Source organism: Coturnix japonica, chromosome Z, assembly GCF_001577835.2.
Source record: "Coturnix japonica isolate 7356 chromosome Z, Coturnix japonica 2.1, whole genome shotgun sequence".
Classification (NCBI taxonomy): Eukaryota; Metazoa; Chordata; class Aves; order Galliformes; family Phasianidae; genus Coturnix; species Coturnix japonica.
In genome coordinates, this window is record NC_029547.1 from 33,084,742 (window position 1) to 33,102,307 (window position 17,566).

Here is a 17,566-nt window from a genome sequence, read left to right on the forward strand (position 1 = left end):
TGGCGACTGCAACTTGTTTTCAATTATCCCTGAGCATCTGCCACAGTGGTTACACGCAGGTAAACAATAACTCTTTCTGCCAAAGCAGTGGCATGCTATGGCCACATTCAGGCAATTTGTGTGCCTTTGAATAAGTTACCTGCAGCCCCACAATGAGCATTCATGGTTACATGAATGCAGATGCTTAGAAAGACCTCATTTTCTTCTGTGAGTTGCAAGAATTTTAAAGTCTGTCCTTTAAATCTAGTGCATGGCTTTTAGATTTTACTTTGGTGATCACAAGATAACTTCCTTACCCAGTCCTCGTCCCTGAAACACTTAAGAAAAAGAAAAGAAAAAGAGAGGGTGGAGCACAAAGGGAAATGTCTTCCTCCAGTACAATTCTGCAGTTCTTATGATTCCCCCTGATGCTGGTTACTTCTAGGAAAGCATACTTCAGCACATTCACTATTGGGCAACTTCTTTGCCTCTGACCTCATAACAGCTGAGAAAGCTTCATCCTTTGTCCCTCATCAAGCCTAAAGGTGATTAAAGAAACTTAAGTTCAAATACAATCAAATCCACTTGCTGCTTATCATGTTTTAATAGCACTGCCACAACTTTATGTGAGGTTGTTATTGCATAAAGACAGAGCCTGTAAAGCGATTTCACAACTGCAGAACATTTTCCTTGTCCTTTTTTAATTAAACTCATTTTAGCCTTCCACGAGTACAGGCACATCCTTGCAGGTAGCACAGTAATCCCTCCTGGTTTGTCTGCCCATGGTGTCCAACATGCAGTAAATCTCTGAAACCAGTTGCTCCATTTTGGTACCAAGAAACGAGCCTGTGATTTAATATCTGAGCACACTGTTCTCTCAGTGCACAGGCTGATATTGTGTCTCTTAGAATTCACATCCATAAACTGGAATACCCACAGCAGATGCAATTCTATCACCAAAATATTAGAAATGGATAGTCGGAGTTACAGCACAGCCTGCATAAAGCCCAGTTGTCCCATCTGACAACTTCATCTACAGCTGCTGAGCTGTCTTCCCAAAACCCCGGCATCCGAACCATTACATTTCCCAATCCCAAACAATGCCGTCAGCCGGCGGTACACTGAACGGCAGGTCTGGCAGAGCCATGGGCAGCTCTCGCACCTCGCACCTCACTGTGCAGCCCCACGGCGGTTCACCCTGACAGCGGGGATCGTCCCGCGGCCACCAGAGAAGGGGAGGCAGCCGGGCACGGCAGCGGGCTATCCCGCAGCCAGCTGATGGGGATCCATCCCCCGCTCCGCTCCTAACGGGCTGTCGAACAAACCCGCCCGCTCCTCGCCCTGCTCAGCCGTCCCGGTGAGCTCCGACGTCGGAGCGCTCGGCCCCGAGGAAGGCACCCTATGCCCCGCTCGCGCCCGCCCTTCCCTCACCTCATGCGGCACGGAGCCTGTGGGTTCGCGGCTGCCATCGGCCCGGCCGCGGTGTCGCGGGTGCCGCCAGCCTCCCCCCGGCCAGTCCCTGCTGCCGCGGCAGACGGGGCCGAGCTGAGACAGGAGCAGGTCCCGCCACGTCGCCATGCTCGCGCGGCTCCGCCGATCCTCGTCCCGCGGCAGAGGGGCAGGCGGGCGGCGCCTCTGCGGGGCGCGGCGGCACCCGGGGCGCCGGCCTTCACCTCCGGCATGGTCGGCGTGGAGCGCTCGCTCCGCCCGGCGAGGTCCCGCAAGGCGCCGTCCCATCCCGGCCGTATCTGTGTGGGGCCGATCCGTCGTGTCGAGCGACTCAGGCAATACGAGCGTGGCTCCAGCTCGTCCGCTCCTTGGTTATCCCCCCTGAAACTGGAGGTGCTTTTTGTGTGGTTAGTTATTAGGCTGTTGTGAAAATAAGTTAATAGTGGGAGATGAAGTTATAGCAGTCATCGTAAACCTAATGGAAAAGTCAAAGTGGAAATTTTTTATTCTCTCTTGGTTTATGGAGACTTAAATCATATGTAATCAGCATGCTGAGAAGCAACAGGTGAAGAAGTGCCTGTTCTATGGCTCATGACCACGAAAAACTCAGCCACAGTACAAGAAAACCAGTGCATTATCCACGTGTTAGTTAAACCCTGCTTGTTCACAGAGGGGTGACAGCTGGATATAAACCCAAACATTTGAATGCTCAGGTTTGTAACAAAACCTTGTGTCACTTTTTCTACAGTGACAAATAAAATTGAATGCAGAAACCCCAGCACACCTTCAGCAGTTACCAACTGTCTTCTGCTGGGCTGGAGACCTTCAACACAGCAAAGCCCACGACCCTTGCACCACAACAAGATCTGACAGCAATCTGAATCACAGAACAGCTCTGAAGGGATTGAAAGGATCCTAAAGTCATTCCAGTTCCAACCTCTCTGCCACAGGCAGGGCTACCCCGACCAGCTCAGGCTGCCCAGGGCCCCATCCAACCCAGTTTTGAACACCTTCAGGGATGGGACATTCACAGCTTCTCTGGGCAGCTGTGCCAGTGCCTCACTGCCCTCTGAGTAAAGAATTCCCTCCAAACATCTAAACTAAATGTATCCTCTTTTAGTTTAAAACAATTACACCTTGTTCTGGAACTGTAGACCATGTAATAAGTCTCTCTCTATCTTAGTTACAGTCACCCTTTATACACTGAAGGCCTTTGGTAAGGTCTCTCCTTCTCTTTTCCAAGCTAAACAAGCCCAGCTCCCTTAGTCTGCTTTCACAGGAGAGGTGCTCCAACACTCTGATTATCTTTGTGGCCCTCCTATAGACCCACTGCAGCAGCTCCTCATCTCTATTGTGTTGTGAGCCCCAGACTTGAACGCAGCATTCCAGATGAGGCCTCCTCCTCACTTCCCCCTCCCTACTGGCCACTCCTTCATCTACCAGTTTCTCTGAATGCTTCACTGCAAAGATGCTCTCATCCAGTTCATCACCCACACAGTGCTGACAGTTAAGGACTGCCCTAACCCAATGCAGGATCTGGCACTTATAGCTGATTGTACCTAATGTGGTCTAACACATCTGGCATGGTTATTCTTCCTTTGTTCTGAGCTCCATTTGTTTCCATTCTCCTGTATTTTTTCCAACATACCTCTTTTCTGAGCTCTAAGTTGGTCAGTTGTGCCACTGAATTTATTGTAAGCCTCAGTACCTGTCTCTGAATGCTGTCTGTATCTCCCAACTACTTTTCCATTTTCCAGTCTTTCCATTTCCAATTTTCCAGGCAATCTCAGCTTCCTCCTTGGTGCCTTGAAGCTTGTTATCCTCTCCTGTCCTGCAGGACAGCTCTGCCTTCAGACCATGCTGTCTCTTTCCTCAAGGGCATGCACAGGTCATGCTAAGTAACCAGGCTGCACAGCTCTGTAAATCCCAGTAGAAATGCTTGCTGAGCCCCAGAGTGTGCCTTGGGGCCTTGCTAAACTTAGTGGCAGGTTCACATAAACAGCTCTTTCAGAGTCAAAAAGGATAAAACGTGCCCCTGCATGACATGCGTTTAAACTTCTTGCACTGTTTCTATTTTGTCTTTAGACTTCTTACATTGCATCTAATTCCGGGAAATTTTAGCAAGTGATAAACAGCAAGTTATTTCTTTTTCTTGCCACCTTTTTTTTCAATTATTTTCAGTTTTTGCAAACATATCATCCTGAGTCAGGGTAGCAACTTCCTGCTCCTTCTACTAGTTTCACCAATGTTTGCAAATGGAATAAGAAATTTTCTTTTAATAGACATACTAGATGAACATATCAGCCAGTATTACCAGGTCCCAATGACGATGTTTTCTTGGGGTGCCTGGAATAAAGGGATTAGCACCCAGATGCCAGTGTTTTCTATTAGACCTTACTTTCCATCAATCAAGAATATGAAAAAGGTTTTCTATCAACCGTACTTAATCTGACAGGATCTACTGAAGAATTATCAAGATTTTGGAATGAAGAAGCCAAAACTAACCTACATTTTATGAACCAGTCTACTTAAGAGGGAACTCCTAGTTTTGCTGTTTTAGCATTTCCAAACACACACTGAAAACATCAAATTTAATGAGACTACCTGAAAGTTTTCAATTTTTTGTCTTTTCTTAGCATACTGGTAGATCTTCAAGAACTGACAGAGCAGTGAAAAGCACAGTATGAGACTGCTAAAGACTGTTCTTACCCTGCACTCTCATTTCTTCTTCAATAAATCAGCCTTCCATTAGGCTTATTTCTTTTATATTCTGATAGAAATTAAGAAGACTCGTAAGACAGTCCAACGCTGTGGTTGGCAGCCTGTACAGTGAGCGCATATTTATCAGATGATGGCTGCACTACTGCTTTATCATGCTGTGTAGCAGTATTGTGGCAGAAATAGGTCTGCTTGTCTATACAGCACAGAATTTATCATGCAGATTCTGGACTACATAAGAACAGAATAACTTGTCATCCCCTTCAACTTCTATGGTGCAGAAGCAACATATTGGAGTGAGTTCCATAATGAATTATTGCTTATTTCAGAGTATGTAAATATGCAGTAATGATTCCAGGTCTGATTGTAGCAAAACTGCTCTCATGCTGCCACTGTACCCCAGTGCTAGAATCATAGACATAGAATGATTTAGGTTGGAAGGGACATTAAAGACCATGTGGTTCCAGATCCCCCTCTGTGGGCAGGGCTGCCTCCCAGTAGATCAGATTGTCTAGCTTTCCATCCAACCTGGCTTCAATGACAGGCCATCCACAGCTTCTCTGGGCAGTCTATGACAGTGCCTTGTCACACTCATAGTGAAAGTTTTCTTCTTAATGTCTAATCTGTAGCATAAGATACAGTTGCCTTTCTGGGCTGGCAGTATGCACTGCTGGCTTGTGCACAGGTTTTCATCCATTGGTACCCCCAAGTCCATATCCATGAGGCTGTTCTCCATCCAGTCTCTACCCAGCCCGTATTCATGTTCAAGATTGCCCAGACGCAGCTGCAACACCTTGCACTTGGTCTTGTTAAGCTTCATGATGTTCATATGTACTCACCTATCAAGCTTGTCTCGGCTCTTTTGGAAGGCAACCCTTCTGTCATACCAGCTGCACCACTCAGCTTGGTGCCCTCCTCAAACTTGCTGAGGGTGTACTTGATCCCACTGTTTATCTCATTAATAAAGATACTAAATGATTCCAATCTTCTGAGGAACTTTACCCATCATAGGGTAAATTTCTCTATCCAGAGAAACTGATCTGCCAACAAATCTTTCCCAGGAAGGAGAATATGGTTTCCCTCACGAAGAATAAATGTTTTGTCATGCATTCAGATTAAGGATGATAGAACTCAAGCAGTTGTATAAATGTTCATTAGGTATCAGTTCACATGATACTTGTGCTTCAGTAAGTTTAGAAAGATAATGACCCTGAATATTGAATCATACACAGGCAGTATGTCATGTGTTGGTGGAGTCCATGGTGTTTTCTCAGTCAGACTGCTCAGTGGTTGCAACAAGTAGTTAATGGTACCTAAGCATGCCTCAAGCTGTATTATGATAGTTCAGACATCTCTGTATTTGAATGAAGAATTATTCAGAGTAAGATTGTCTGAAGGACTTGTTCTATTTGGGAACAAAAGAAGGATCTACAAGTAGACAGGAATGTAGTGAGGTATGTTTTGTCAGTTTGATGGTCATGCACACAAACTACCCAAACACAAGTTCTCCCCAGAAAAATTCTGTAAATACCTTTGAAGTCAGTGCAAACCTGAGGAAGAACAAAATGTGACAGCATTCTCTCATTGTAATTATGATCTCTAGAGGTCCCTTCCAACCCCTACGATTCTGTGATTCTGTGATTCCTCTCTTCAGCTTTCTCTGTCATTCTTTGCATCCATCAGGTTAGTTAACACATTTTTCAAACATTTTGCTTTTTTGAGAACTCCTAGAGAATGTGAATTCTGACTTGTTGTCTCCCTCACCTGTGTCAAACACAGTCATAAGGATTTTTCTGTGAGACTTTCTTCAGCTATAACACAAGGACTTCCAAATCTTCCTCTTTAAACAAATTTCAAAGTCTCATTCTCCATCTTTTTCACACTAGATATAATCAGTTTTCCTCACAGGGCTTGTAGAGAAGGTAGCTGATGGGACAGAGATTTGTGTTGGCACTCAGCGATGTACCAAAGCAAAAATTTCAAGCTCTAGAGAAGAGAGGACAAAAAACTTCCTGCTTCAGGCTGGAGGGAAAAAAAAAAAAGAAGAAAAAAAAATCTAGTCTCCACAGTCTCCTTATTTTAAAGTAATCTAAAACTATTTACTTAAAATCAAGGGTTAAACAGAATGAGAGTACAGGGGGCATTGGATAACCACTTCAAAGAAAGAACTCTGTCCTTTAGTGACTCATGACTGGAGGCAAGAGTCAAACATGATGCACTCTGAGTGCACCTGAGTGCACTCAGTGTTTAAGTGGCATAATCTGAGCAGAAGTTAAGCCATGGACTGATTTACAAAGAGTAGTATTGTCCCAGGCAAGTCACAATTGCTGGAGGCCAGATGCCAGCTGAGGACACCTCCACAGTGCACCTGGTACTGTGCTTTCCAGACACGAGTGCCTACTGCTCTGCAAGTAATTCCAACTTCACTGTTGGTTTTCACAGGGAGCTGTATTCATTTTCAGCTGCAGTGTTTTAGGAACTCACTTTACTAGGCAGTGTCACCCCATTAGCCACAGCCATGACACAAGAGGCCAGTGACCACATAGAACTGCTGAAGCTGGTCCTGGTCTGCAGGTCATTGCTTGGACCACTTCACTGGGAGCAGCAAGCAGTAAACAGCTGGCAGCAGTCTCACTTATAAATAATGAGACAGTTGTACCAGTTAGGCAGGGCTCTGTTATGATTATTACTGCTTTTGCACTGCTTTGAGAAGCTAGTAAGTACTACATAACAGTAAAGCACCATATCATCAATGTTCAATCTGTCTAACTGATCTGTTGCTGATTGCTTGACAGTTTCACCTTCTAAGAGGAAAGCAGAGTAAATATGTTTACTTTTATTCAGCAGATTATCAAGACTTGGGGTGATTTCTTGTCTGGTACAGTCACCCCTTTCTGGAGTTACATTATTTTTATACCAAAGTACTGGCTAATTGTTACATTCTGCTTTTAAATGGTAGTTTTAAAAGTCACAGAAATTCCTCTCGTAAGTGCTTACCTAATATGAAAATACTTTATGTATTTTTACATTTAAAGTTAAAAAGTTAGTTAAAAATAATAAAAATAATAATAAAATTCAAATTTCCCTGGAAAAGTTGAGCAGCCCAGGAGGCATGGTCTTATAATTTGATTTATACTTACATACATGCTGTGAACAGAGGAGCTCTGATAGAAAAGGAGAAGGAAGAAATGTATTGAAATGCAGAGTGTTGGGTGAAATGAAGGGTGTTGGGGAGCCCATTCTGCCTTTTATGTTATTTGATGGCACAAAACCAGCTCAAAACAGGCAATCTCACTACCTGCTTGTTTGATGCAAAGGAACACCGCAGACCAAGTTTTCTTTAAAACACTTTCGGCATACACACACTGTATGTATGGACTCATAAGGAAAAAAAAAAAAAAAGCATATTCTGGGGACTGAAACCATCTTAATTCCACTTTGGAGCCTTGCCATGTCATAAAAATTAAGCCAGTTTTATATTTTCTGATTTTACTTCCAATGTCCAAAGTATAAACCTTTTTGCCTGTTAGCCATTCACTTCCATCTCATATCAACCCATGGTTTGGAATCACACTTCAGAATTATTTTGCGGCTTCCATTTAATCGGTGAGAAACTGTAGTATTTTTCCCTCCTCTGTCACGTGTGTCTCTGAATTTGCACACTATATACTGAGAAATATAGACGTATATCTGAAGTGTACTTCTCTAGTTTTGGACAGGTTTCTCTAATTCTAAACAGATAAAAGCACAAAACCAGTAACTATTAAGGAGCATGTAACATTTTGTAGTTTTTTGATCAAAAAACATTGAAGTTTACAACTGAGAATCATGAAAGTATAGGATTTTGGTAGCTTATTGCCACAGTAGTTCTCACATACTAGATGTTTTTCATGCAATAAGAAGCAAATTTAATTTGTTTAAAATGGTGCTTGGATTACTGGAACATTGTGTTAGAGCTGTTGGAACACAGAACATAAAGGAAAGTAAAAACAATACACTTCATGTTCTACAAGTTGGAGCACTGAAAGGAAATAAGTACTTTTTATGGCATCAGACTGCAGAGAGAACACATTTGATACTTCAGAGTAGATTCTATGGAATTAATCATGTTCCTATTTAATCAAAGCATGGAGCATCGCTCAGATTAAGTAGACTACAAAATTCACCAGTGCAAGAAAACAGAGAGGAGAAGTTGCTCATATCCATTCATATTTTAGCATAAAAACAAAATCTTTACTCTGATATAAAGTTTATTGAAGGTAGTACAGTACTGTTTTCTTTACTTGGTTCTCTCACATTTGATAAGCCACCTTTTTCATCATATTCCAGCTGAGCACAAACCACTCACATTCTTTTAAGTAAGCAACAAAAAAGAGTATTTTTATAGCCAGACTCAATCCTGACAGAGTCATTCTTAAAAAGGAAATCAGAGTAACAAACAAGAAGACTTTTTCTCCATCCTCCTTTCACAACTTTAATCCTGAGAATCATAGAACATCAGCAACAAGGAAACAACTTTTATCCCTAAAATCATATATTTTTTCGCTACTGCGTGTCCTTAAGAGAAAAACAAAAAATTTTAAGTTCTTAGAAGTGACTAACAGAAAGTCACTACTGGTCCAGAAGTGTGCTGTAATATTTGAACAAGAGTGTTTAAAACGTACTAATGAGTTTGCTTACAAATGAAATACCAGTAATTAAAATACACTGTTTGCTGCATCAAAAACAAAATCTCTTCTATGTAAAGTTTGAAGTAAGGATTTTAAACAGACAAGCCTCTAATAGGACAGTTAGAAAAATCCTCTGGTCTTTCCCCCACACGTTTCCAATGTACTGTTACATATATGTCAATACTTTAAATACTACTGCATGAGTTATATTCTCCAGAGTTAGTGTACTTACCTCCTTCTTCCCCATGTTTAAGGAACACATTTCAAGCAGCCTTCAGCCCACAGGGCCAACTTGCAATCAGAAGAAGCTTGCTTTCCAGTTACAACCAACGGAAACAGTTTTAAGAAGCAATGGCAATAAATTCCCATGTGTTTAAATTGGTCAGGTTTTTTGGTGGGGTAGGGAAGAAGGAAGAGATGAACCAAAATCTCTTGCCAAAAACACTTACTCTTGCTTTTACTCTAATTATGCTGAAGACTTTTTGTCACCTTGCAGTTAGGGACTTGTGGCTTGATGTGCTTTATTTATGCATCATGGTCAGGAAATAATTAGTATTCATGATGTCACGGCTTGAATTCTTAGCAGTAGTTCAGAACAAAAGCATACCCCAAACATTTTCCACATCACTGTATTTTACTGTGTACATCTATTGCCACCTAGAGTCAAGTTCAGAAATGAAGGTAGGCATGGAAATAACTAAGCCTGGCCATAAGAGCAATTTTGAAATGCATCTTTGAACACAGGTTTTGCTGTAACACTTAGCCTATGCAGACTAACATCTCTTACCCAACTACCAGCCAGTACTTTCAGAAAAATGCAAGTGAATTCCCCACAGTGAATCTGCCATGAGCAGAACGAGCCACCAAATACTAGAAATACTATCTTTCATGCCACTTGGAAATATGCATTTGCACTCTTCTGTTCTTCACTAAGGTTTTTCAATCACCCACATATATGTGTATACTCTTTAAAGTCCATTAAATTATTAGTCATGCCAGCAAGACAGGAAGCATGAAACATGAAGCAATTAACTGCTGAAACAGTGAGAAAACTAACATATTTACTGTGAATAACCGTGTTCAAGTTATTGTTAATATATCTTATGCTGAAAATGGAGTCACTACTGTGAAAATATTGCTTCATGTCATTGCTCTGCTGCCTGCCTGCTCTTACTCTACTCTTCATAGCAGTTCTGCACTCACCTATTTAGGACTGACCTTCAACCTCCTCCTGGAAGCTTATCTAAGAAGCCATAAAAACCTCAGCACATACAAGCAAATGCCAGCCTTCATGTAGTACAAGGCAAACCTCTTAAAAGATGCCTTAAGTTTAGAATGAGACACAGAACTTACATAGGTGGACATGCTGCTAATATGACCTTGCTGGAATGAAAAATACTTCAGCAGAGGTTTAAACAGCAGTGTACCTGTACCTGGTTCTTATTAGCATTACTCATAGTTGATGGTTCACCCAAACCACAGCTGCCTTGAAGAAAACTGCCAGAATTCAAGAGCAGTGTTGTGATGGCTCACAGTGACACATGCTATCTGAAGACATTGAGATGTTTGGTAAAGACGCTTCTTGATTGTGCCTTCAGGTTATGTAATTTGACCACACTCTCACCTTGCCCAGCCTTGTATTTAACCTACAATCTCAGTCTCATTTCAAAAGCTTTTCCAAGGCTACTTGGAAACAGATGAATGGAAAAAATGAATCAGCAACTACTCTGAAAGTACCTGTAACATTCCACTCCATAACCAGAGCCCAGGAATGGAACAAAATGAGAGGAAAGTGTTAGCCTGCAGCATAATTGTAAATTAAGGGAATATATGAACCACAGCATTATGCAAGCTCAATTTTTTTAAAGGACTTCTTTGTTTTCGGGATCCAAAATATGTACATTAAAGGCAAACATAAAATCTCTTCTGTTCTTTAAATATAAAGGCAAATTAGAGATGGATTTTAACATTAACACTCAATCTACTACTGGGATGCATTTACTGTATATGAAGTTTCAACAGATTATAAATTAAATGACTATAGTAGGAGGGCTGCTCCAATTTTATTATGTTAGCCCGTGAGTCCAGAGGTGGACGTTGGCATGGCATTAGAGGCTGAATCTTCCTGCCAATACCTTGTTACATTTTGCTGCTGTATGACAGACGACAATGGAGGAGCACTCTGACAGAATGGCATCTGCTCTGGTAGGGTAATTTCAGTTACCATGGTATGTCTGGTGAAGATAACTCATACTTCAGCTTTGAAATAATCTCCTGTTCCTACCTGTTCCACTAATTAATATGATGAGCCCCATTTACTTTAAGGAAAAACTGAGATGTGATCAATCTAGTAGAAGCATTTAGACTCAAGCTTGCAGTCACCTTTCTCTGTAACATGTTTAACATACTTAACAATATGATGTTGTTTTTTGGACTCAAGATTCCAAAGTATTAATTATTTCAATTGTTAAGAAAAAAATATTCCTTTCAATCTGGTGAAAGAGGTGCCTTCCTCTTTGATGGGCAGCAGGGTTGCCGAACAAGTGGTCTCTGCCCTGCATGGAGGGAGCCACTGCGACCAACTGCCCCAGCTCTTCTTGAAGCTCCTCCTCTGAGAACATATTGGTGGTGGTGGTGTGCCTTGGATGCCCATAAAGGATACTGGGGAGCCTCTCAGCACTGGAGCCTGCAAGGCTGGTAGTGTGGCCAGTGCCAGGGGCAGAAGGCCTGTGATGGAAAGTGGAGGAGAGTGACTGTGAAGCTGTCTTCCTGTGCTCCTCAACACAGGCATCCCCATGGTCCCGCTGACCACGGATCTCTGGGCCATACAGAGCTATGTAGCAGAGATGAACCTCCTCAAAAAGTGCACCATGAGATCTTGGACGAATGGCGGCAGTGCCTGTAAGGCTGTCTGTTTGAGCCTGAACACACAAAGCTGACATTGCTCTGTCCTGCAAGTTCCTCCTATCATCTGTTGCTGCAGATTCAATCTCTTGTTGGTGCCACTGGAGAAGGGGTCCAAGGTCTTCTGGAAGTTGTTAGAAAAAGGCAGCTCAAACCTCAGCTGAGAAACTGTGCTCAGAAGCAACAAACACCAGCTCATCCTGCAGGCCAGAATCTGAGCATGCTGTGGGCTGCAGGACAGGACACTAAAGGTAATCACTGTGCTACCTCATCAAGAATCAGTTGGTCCTGATCTGGTGCCTGCATATAGCAAAACTCCATTTCTTTTCCCACCAGAACACACAGCCACAACAAAGCTGTTGGAAACAGAGTCACGCAGGTGACATCATCCCAACTGTGCCCGCTGACGGGTCCAGTCAGATGCCACCTTCATGGACCTGGGCTGTGCAGTGGGATGGGGAGAGGTCAAGTCAGGAAGCTGCTCCCTCACTAGTGCTGCAACAGGCAGGAGCTGTTACAAACTGCAAGAGAGGCTGCGGTCACATCATGTCTTCAAAGCAGGCAGCAGTGACACCCCAACTTCCCAAAAGCAAACCCTCCTAGCTCCTTCCAACCACCCTGGGCTTTATTCTCTCTCCATACCACTCATCTCCACTGCTGCAAGTACACCCTGCAAGGTCCCAGCTGCCTGAGTCAGGCAGGACTAAGGGAAATGCTATTGATGCTATGGGATGGGCACCAACAACTGCTGCCAGCAGCTCCACAGCACAACACAACCAAAGCCTTGTTCACTGGTCCAAGTCTCACAGTCTGCTTGACCGGGTTGCAGGCTCTTGTCTACACTGGGCTCAGCCAGCACCTGAATTTATGAAGTGACAGTCAGCAAGGTCACAGTCATCTCTCACTAACATCAAAACCTATTGGTTGGTGATCCCTCAGACAAGCACTGCACATATTCAGACACTAGCCTGGGTCTCCATCTCCTTCCATCATTCAATGATTTTTTTTCATATGGTGATATATTTGGGAAAATAAGAATTGCCTGTTTGCAGGGTTCACAATAACCCACATTCTATGAACTATTTCAGAAACTTAAAAGATATTTTTTATCTGTTCTGGCTTGGGTGCAATAAAAATTGGCAGCAAACTATGTCAGGCTTGCCTTTCATTCCAAGCACTCACAAGAGGTTGTTTTCTCATGCTTTCCTGTGCTACCAATGGGACCTGCTTTAGCAGGGTGCTGGACTAGATGAGCTTCCATTGCCCCTACGATTCTGTGATTGAATTCCTCCATGCAGAAAAAAATGGTCCGCTGTCATTCACTGAGACTTTCTGAATGTTTATGGAGACCAAACAGCGGACGTGTCAGTATAGTGAGGTGTTGGGCAGTGTGTTTCAGCAGTGGTGACAGCAACATGAAAGACAAGCCATGCTCCAGATGGCCATTTTTATAAGCATGGCATGAAGATTCTTGCTCATGGCTGGAATCTGTCATTGTTTCCACAGAAATAAATAGGAGGCGTTATTTTCAGGGTGAGCTACATGTATCCACATAAATACTAAGTAGTAATGCAAAATAGTGGATCCTGAGAAATAATGAGTGCCGTGAAATATCAGACAGACTGCAAATATAGGAAGGCAGTACATTAGTGTTAAAAACAAACAAACAAATAAACAAAAAAACAAAAAAATCCACAAATTTATTTCCTTTCTAATTTACTTTGGTTATAGTAAACAATAATGGTTGTATTCTTGACAGAAATCTAGTAGGTTGGTAAAGACATTTTCAAAGCATTTCCTAAGAGAACTAGATTTGGACTTAATGTAACATTAAAATGCATGCTTAATATGAATATTGTTTTAAACATGTATCTCGCTGATGTGACAGCAATTAGAAGCACATCTGAACAAGCACCATGAAACGCCCAATTTAGTAAGCATCTTCTGCAGGCACCAGGGGACCCTGACAATAAAAACATTTTACAGTACAAACACTGAAAAAAAAGTCTTGAAATGTTCACTAAGAAGGTGGACAAGTTGCCTCTTTTTAAATAAAGACACTTAATAAATAAAACAACCAAGTTACAGAAGTAATCGTAAGAAAAGTCAGGAGCTTCAAACAGTAATAGTCCCAAGGCTTTCAAACGCGCACAGGTAAAATTTTATTGACCATTAACAAACACATTAGTAAAAAGAATTCTCCTTATTTTAAGATGATTCCAGCAAAAATATGACAAACTCACCTAAAAACAAGTCACATTCGCAAGCCTGACAAGCCACCAATACAACTTAAAATTTCAACCTATTACTGAAGACACATATTTCTAATTGTACTTTTAACTTGTAAATAAATTACAAAAAAGCACATTACAATCATATTTCACAGCAAACAAGACAATAAAACCCACTAAATAACTGAACTTCTGTAAAAGAAAGTCTTTTCAACATCCACATCATCTGCAAAAAAACTAAACCTCAGTCAACTAGGTACACAATTCATACTGTATTAACCTTTCATGACCCCACACACAGCTGCTATTTCCACATTACCAAGTAGTTCAATTTCACAAAGAGTAAGAAAATCATTAACTTAAGAACAGATGAAAAAAAAAAATAAAATCTAAAAGCAAGCTGCTTTGCATGATCACAAGAAGACTGTAATCATTTAGAACACCGGCAGCATATAAAATAGATCCCCCCTTTTCCCTTCCCATCCCCAAAACACTCATTTTTGGTTTGCATAGAAAAGGGAATGTTTTGTCTGGTTTTGGTGGACATACATTTTCTTTTGGCTTAGCTATTACACCGAAAAAAAAAACCCACAAAAACCAAACCCACTAAAAAATACTAGTTTCTGTGCTTTATGATAAAGAATTTCATATTCTGGTACAATAGTTACACGTTTTGTTCAGAACAGCCTAAATTGTTTTCCACGTGTAACTTATCCAACTGTTTCTTAAACTACATCCAGAAGTTAACTAATTTTCTGTCATTTTTTTCTACCTTGCTTTCATGAATTCAGGCCTTCATGCCAGACAATCACAGCCTCCTTCACACAGAATCAGTAAGTTCACATCTCCAGCTAGCTAAAAGTACCTAATAGTGATGATTCCACCAACCTGACAGCTCTGATTTGCCTTTTCAGATTGATATAACACTGTTTCTTCGTGAAAATTGAAGCATGTTGATTTTTCTCCCACACAGGAAAAACTGAATCCGAACAGAAATGAGCTTCCTGTGAGTAGATGTACAACTATGAAACAACTGATCAGGTCTCCATCTCAGTCTCCATGGTATCAGTCCTTGAAGGAGTCTTATTGGCAGATGTAGTCTCTTCATGCAGGCTCTGAATATCAGATAAATCAATTGTAGGCAGTGGTGCTCTCCAATAAAAGAATGAGTTATACTGATTGAATTCTTCTTGCTTTGAAAAGACAGAAAAAAAGAAAGGTAACAAAATATTAATATACATCATATTAATCAATTAAGCAAATAATTTACTTCTGTCAAGTACTCAACTACTGCATCACTTCTGGGAAACACCTCCATGATCTCATCAATTTGTTGAATTGGCAATCTTTCAATAGAAAGAAAAAAACAAAAACTTGTAAAAACCTCTGTTGGAAAGTGGTATTGGTTTTTAACCTTACATCCTTAACCACAGAATAAAATCTACAGACTGGGTGGCCAACCCATACATGTATCCATACAAGTTATTTATGTATGTAGGAAGTGAAAAAAGGAATTCTCAAGCAACTCCTTACATCTTAAGCATGCAATTTCTTTTGGTATATGAAAACAATAAATGCTTTTATTAACTTGTAACTGGAACTGTTAAGGCAGTATATTAAATGTCTCAGTATATCCAAGTGCTAAAAAAAGGGGTTCAGCAACTGAACTGGTACACCTGCTTTGAGATGGCTCTTGAACAAATTCATGCTCTGTCTGCTGACTCCATAACTGATTAATAAAAAATATGTAATGTTCAATAAATTCCAGTAAGCACTGGCCATAGCCCTTCTCAACCACCAGAATAACCATGCCTTTTTTTCTTTAACAAAATTTAAAAAATTAAGTGTATAAACTCACAGTACTTTCCCTCTAAAAATAACATTCCTCTACTCACTGCAATACAAGCCTACCGTGAACTCCAGTTTGTATTTGTTCATCTTTTTTTCTAAATATTCTATAAAGCAAATTATACAAGCATCTACCATACTTGTATAGCATATTTTTTCCCTCACTTCCTTCATGCCTCAGTTCTACAATACACCAGAAAACACAGACAAAAAGAAAAGCCTGAGGTAAAAGAAGTCACAAATCATAGAATCATAGGGGTTGGAAGGGATCTGTAGAAATCATCAAGTCCAACCCCCCTACCAAAGTAGGCCCCTACAGTGGGCTGCACAGTTAAGCATCCACGTGGGTCTTGAGTATCTCCAGAGGAGACTCCACAGCCTCCCTGGGCAGCCTGTTCCAGTGCTCCGTCACCCTCACTGTGAAGAAGTTCCTTCATATACCGGTGTAGAATTTTCTATGCTCCAGTTCATGACTGTTTACCCTCGCCCTGTCCCCACAGACCACTGAAAAGATGTCTTTACAAGTCACAGTGCTGTACAATCAAAGGATCAACTTGAGAATGGGCCTGATGTCCCTCCATCCTACCAGACCTGCCACCATAAGGCCACCAGATCCAATTCTTTGCTTTCATCTGAAAGGTACACGTGAGTTCACATGCTGCAGACCTCTACGCAGGTGTTACTTATAAGAAGCTAAAACCTTCCTCGAACCACATGTTGCCTGCTATGCTACTGCACAGAAGGCGGCCAGAAGAGGCAGGCCATCCTGCTCCATTGTTCGGCGCTGCCCAGGTGCGCTAGAAGCCAACCGTGTGCCGGCACTCTGATCACAGCACCAGCAGCAGCGAGGACCGCCACTAAAGGGGGCTCGCTCGAGCAACCGACTGGGCAGCCAGGCTGCCACACAGCCTAAGCCCGACTTGTGAGAGGCACTACCTTCAAACTTCCACCTCGCTTTTGGACGGGGATGTGACTGTAGACACAGTAAACACAGACAAGCGCTCCCCCCAGACTTTCTACTGCAGAAAGGTTCCAGCCTTTCTGAAAGAAAACACCGCTTTCTTAGCTGCAGAAAATACACGACCAAGAGCCCAAAGGGTCCATCGGCCGCGCACGGCAGTGCTGCCCGAGGGCACGTGGTTTTGCGGGGCCTGCAGCGCCGTGCCGGAGCGTCTGGGCGTGAGGCCCCAGGCTGCGAAGCAGCACCTCCCTCCCAGCCCCGCCCCGCTCCCCGCGCCGTTACCGGGGCGGCTGCCGGTTCCTCGCCCCGCCTGCCGTCGCTTCCTTCCGCCGTCCGCTCGTTCTGTGACGCCGCGGGCTCGCTCCGCCGCCGTCGCCTGCCTGCCGCGTCGCCCTGCTCGCCGCGTGGACTGCCGCCCCGCAGCCCGGGACGCTTTCCCGGAGGCGCCTCGGCCTCCTCCAGCTTCCGCTTGGCGGCGGAGCCGGCGCCCGCTGCCTCGTTCCGCGGGCGGCGCTCGGACAGGGCGCTGCGGAGCGGCGGCTCCCGCAGGAGCCGCTTGAAGGGCGCGTAACAGACCAGCGGTTCCGCGCGCCGCTTGGCCATGGGGGGAACCGGGCGCGCAGATTCCGCGCGACGCAACGACCGCGGCGGCGAACGCACCACCACCACCACTCGCCGAATGCGCATGCGCGCCGCCGCTTCCCCAGCACCCGCGTGGGGCGGGACAAGGCGAGACCACGCCGCCGTGAGGCCCCGCCCCGCTGCATGGGCAGCTCGGAGCCCTGCATAACCAAGGGCAGGAACAC

At 43.2% G+C, this 17,566-nt stretch overlaps 1 protein-coding gene across 1 annotated transcript; it reads right to left on the minus strand.

The window, feature by feature from the left end:
* Positions 1-13,400: 13,400 nt before the first annotated feature.
* CZH9orf40 (chromosome Z C9orf40 homolog) lies at positions 13,401-17,559 on the minus strand. Its single transcript, XM_032441483.1, has 2 exons — positions 17,043-17,559; positions 13,401-15,144 (listed from the first exon to the last, which is right to left on the minus strand). The coding sequence occupies exons 1-2, from the start codon at positions 17,445-17,447 to the stop codon at positions 14,989-14,991; spliced, it is 561 nt and encodes a 186-aa protein (XP_032297374.1). The 5' UTR covers positions 17,448-17,559; the 3' UTR covers positions 13,401-14,988.
* Positions 17,560-17,566: the final 7 nt, after the last annotated feature.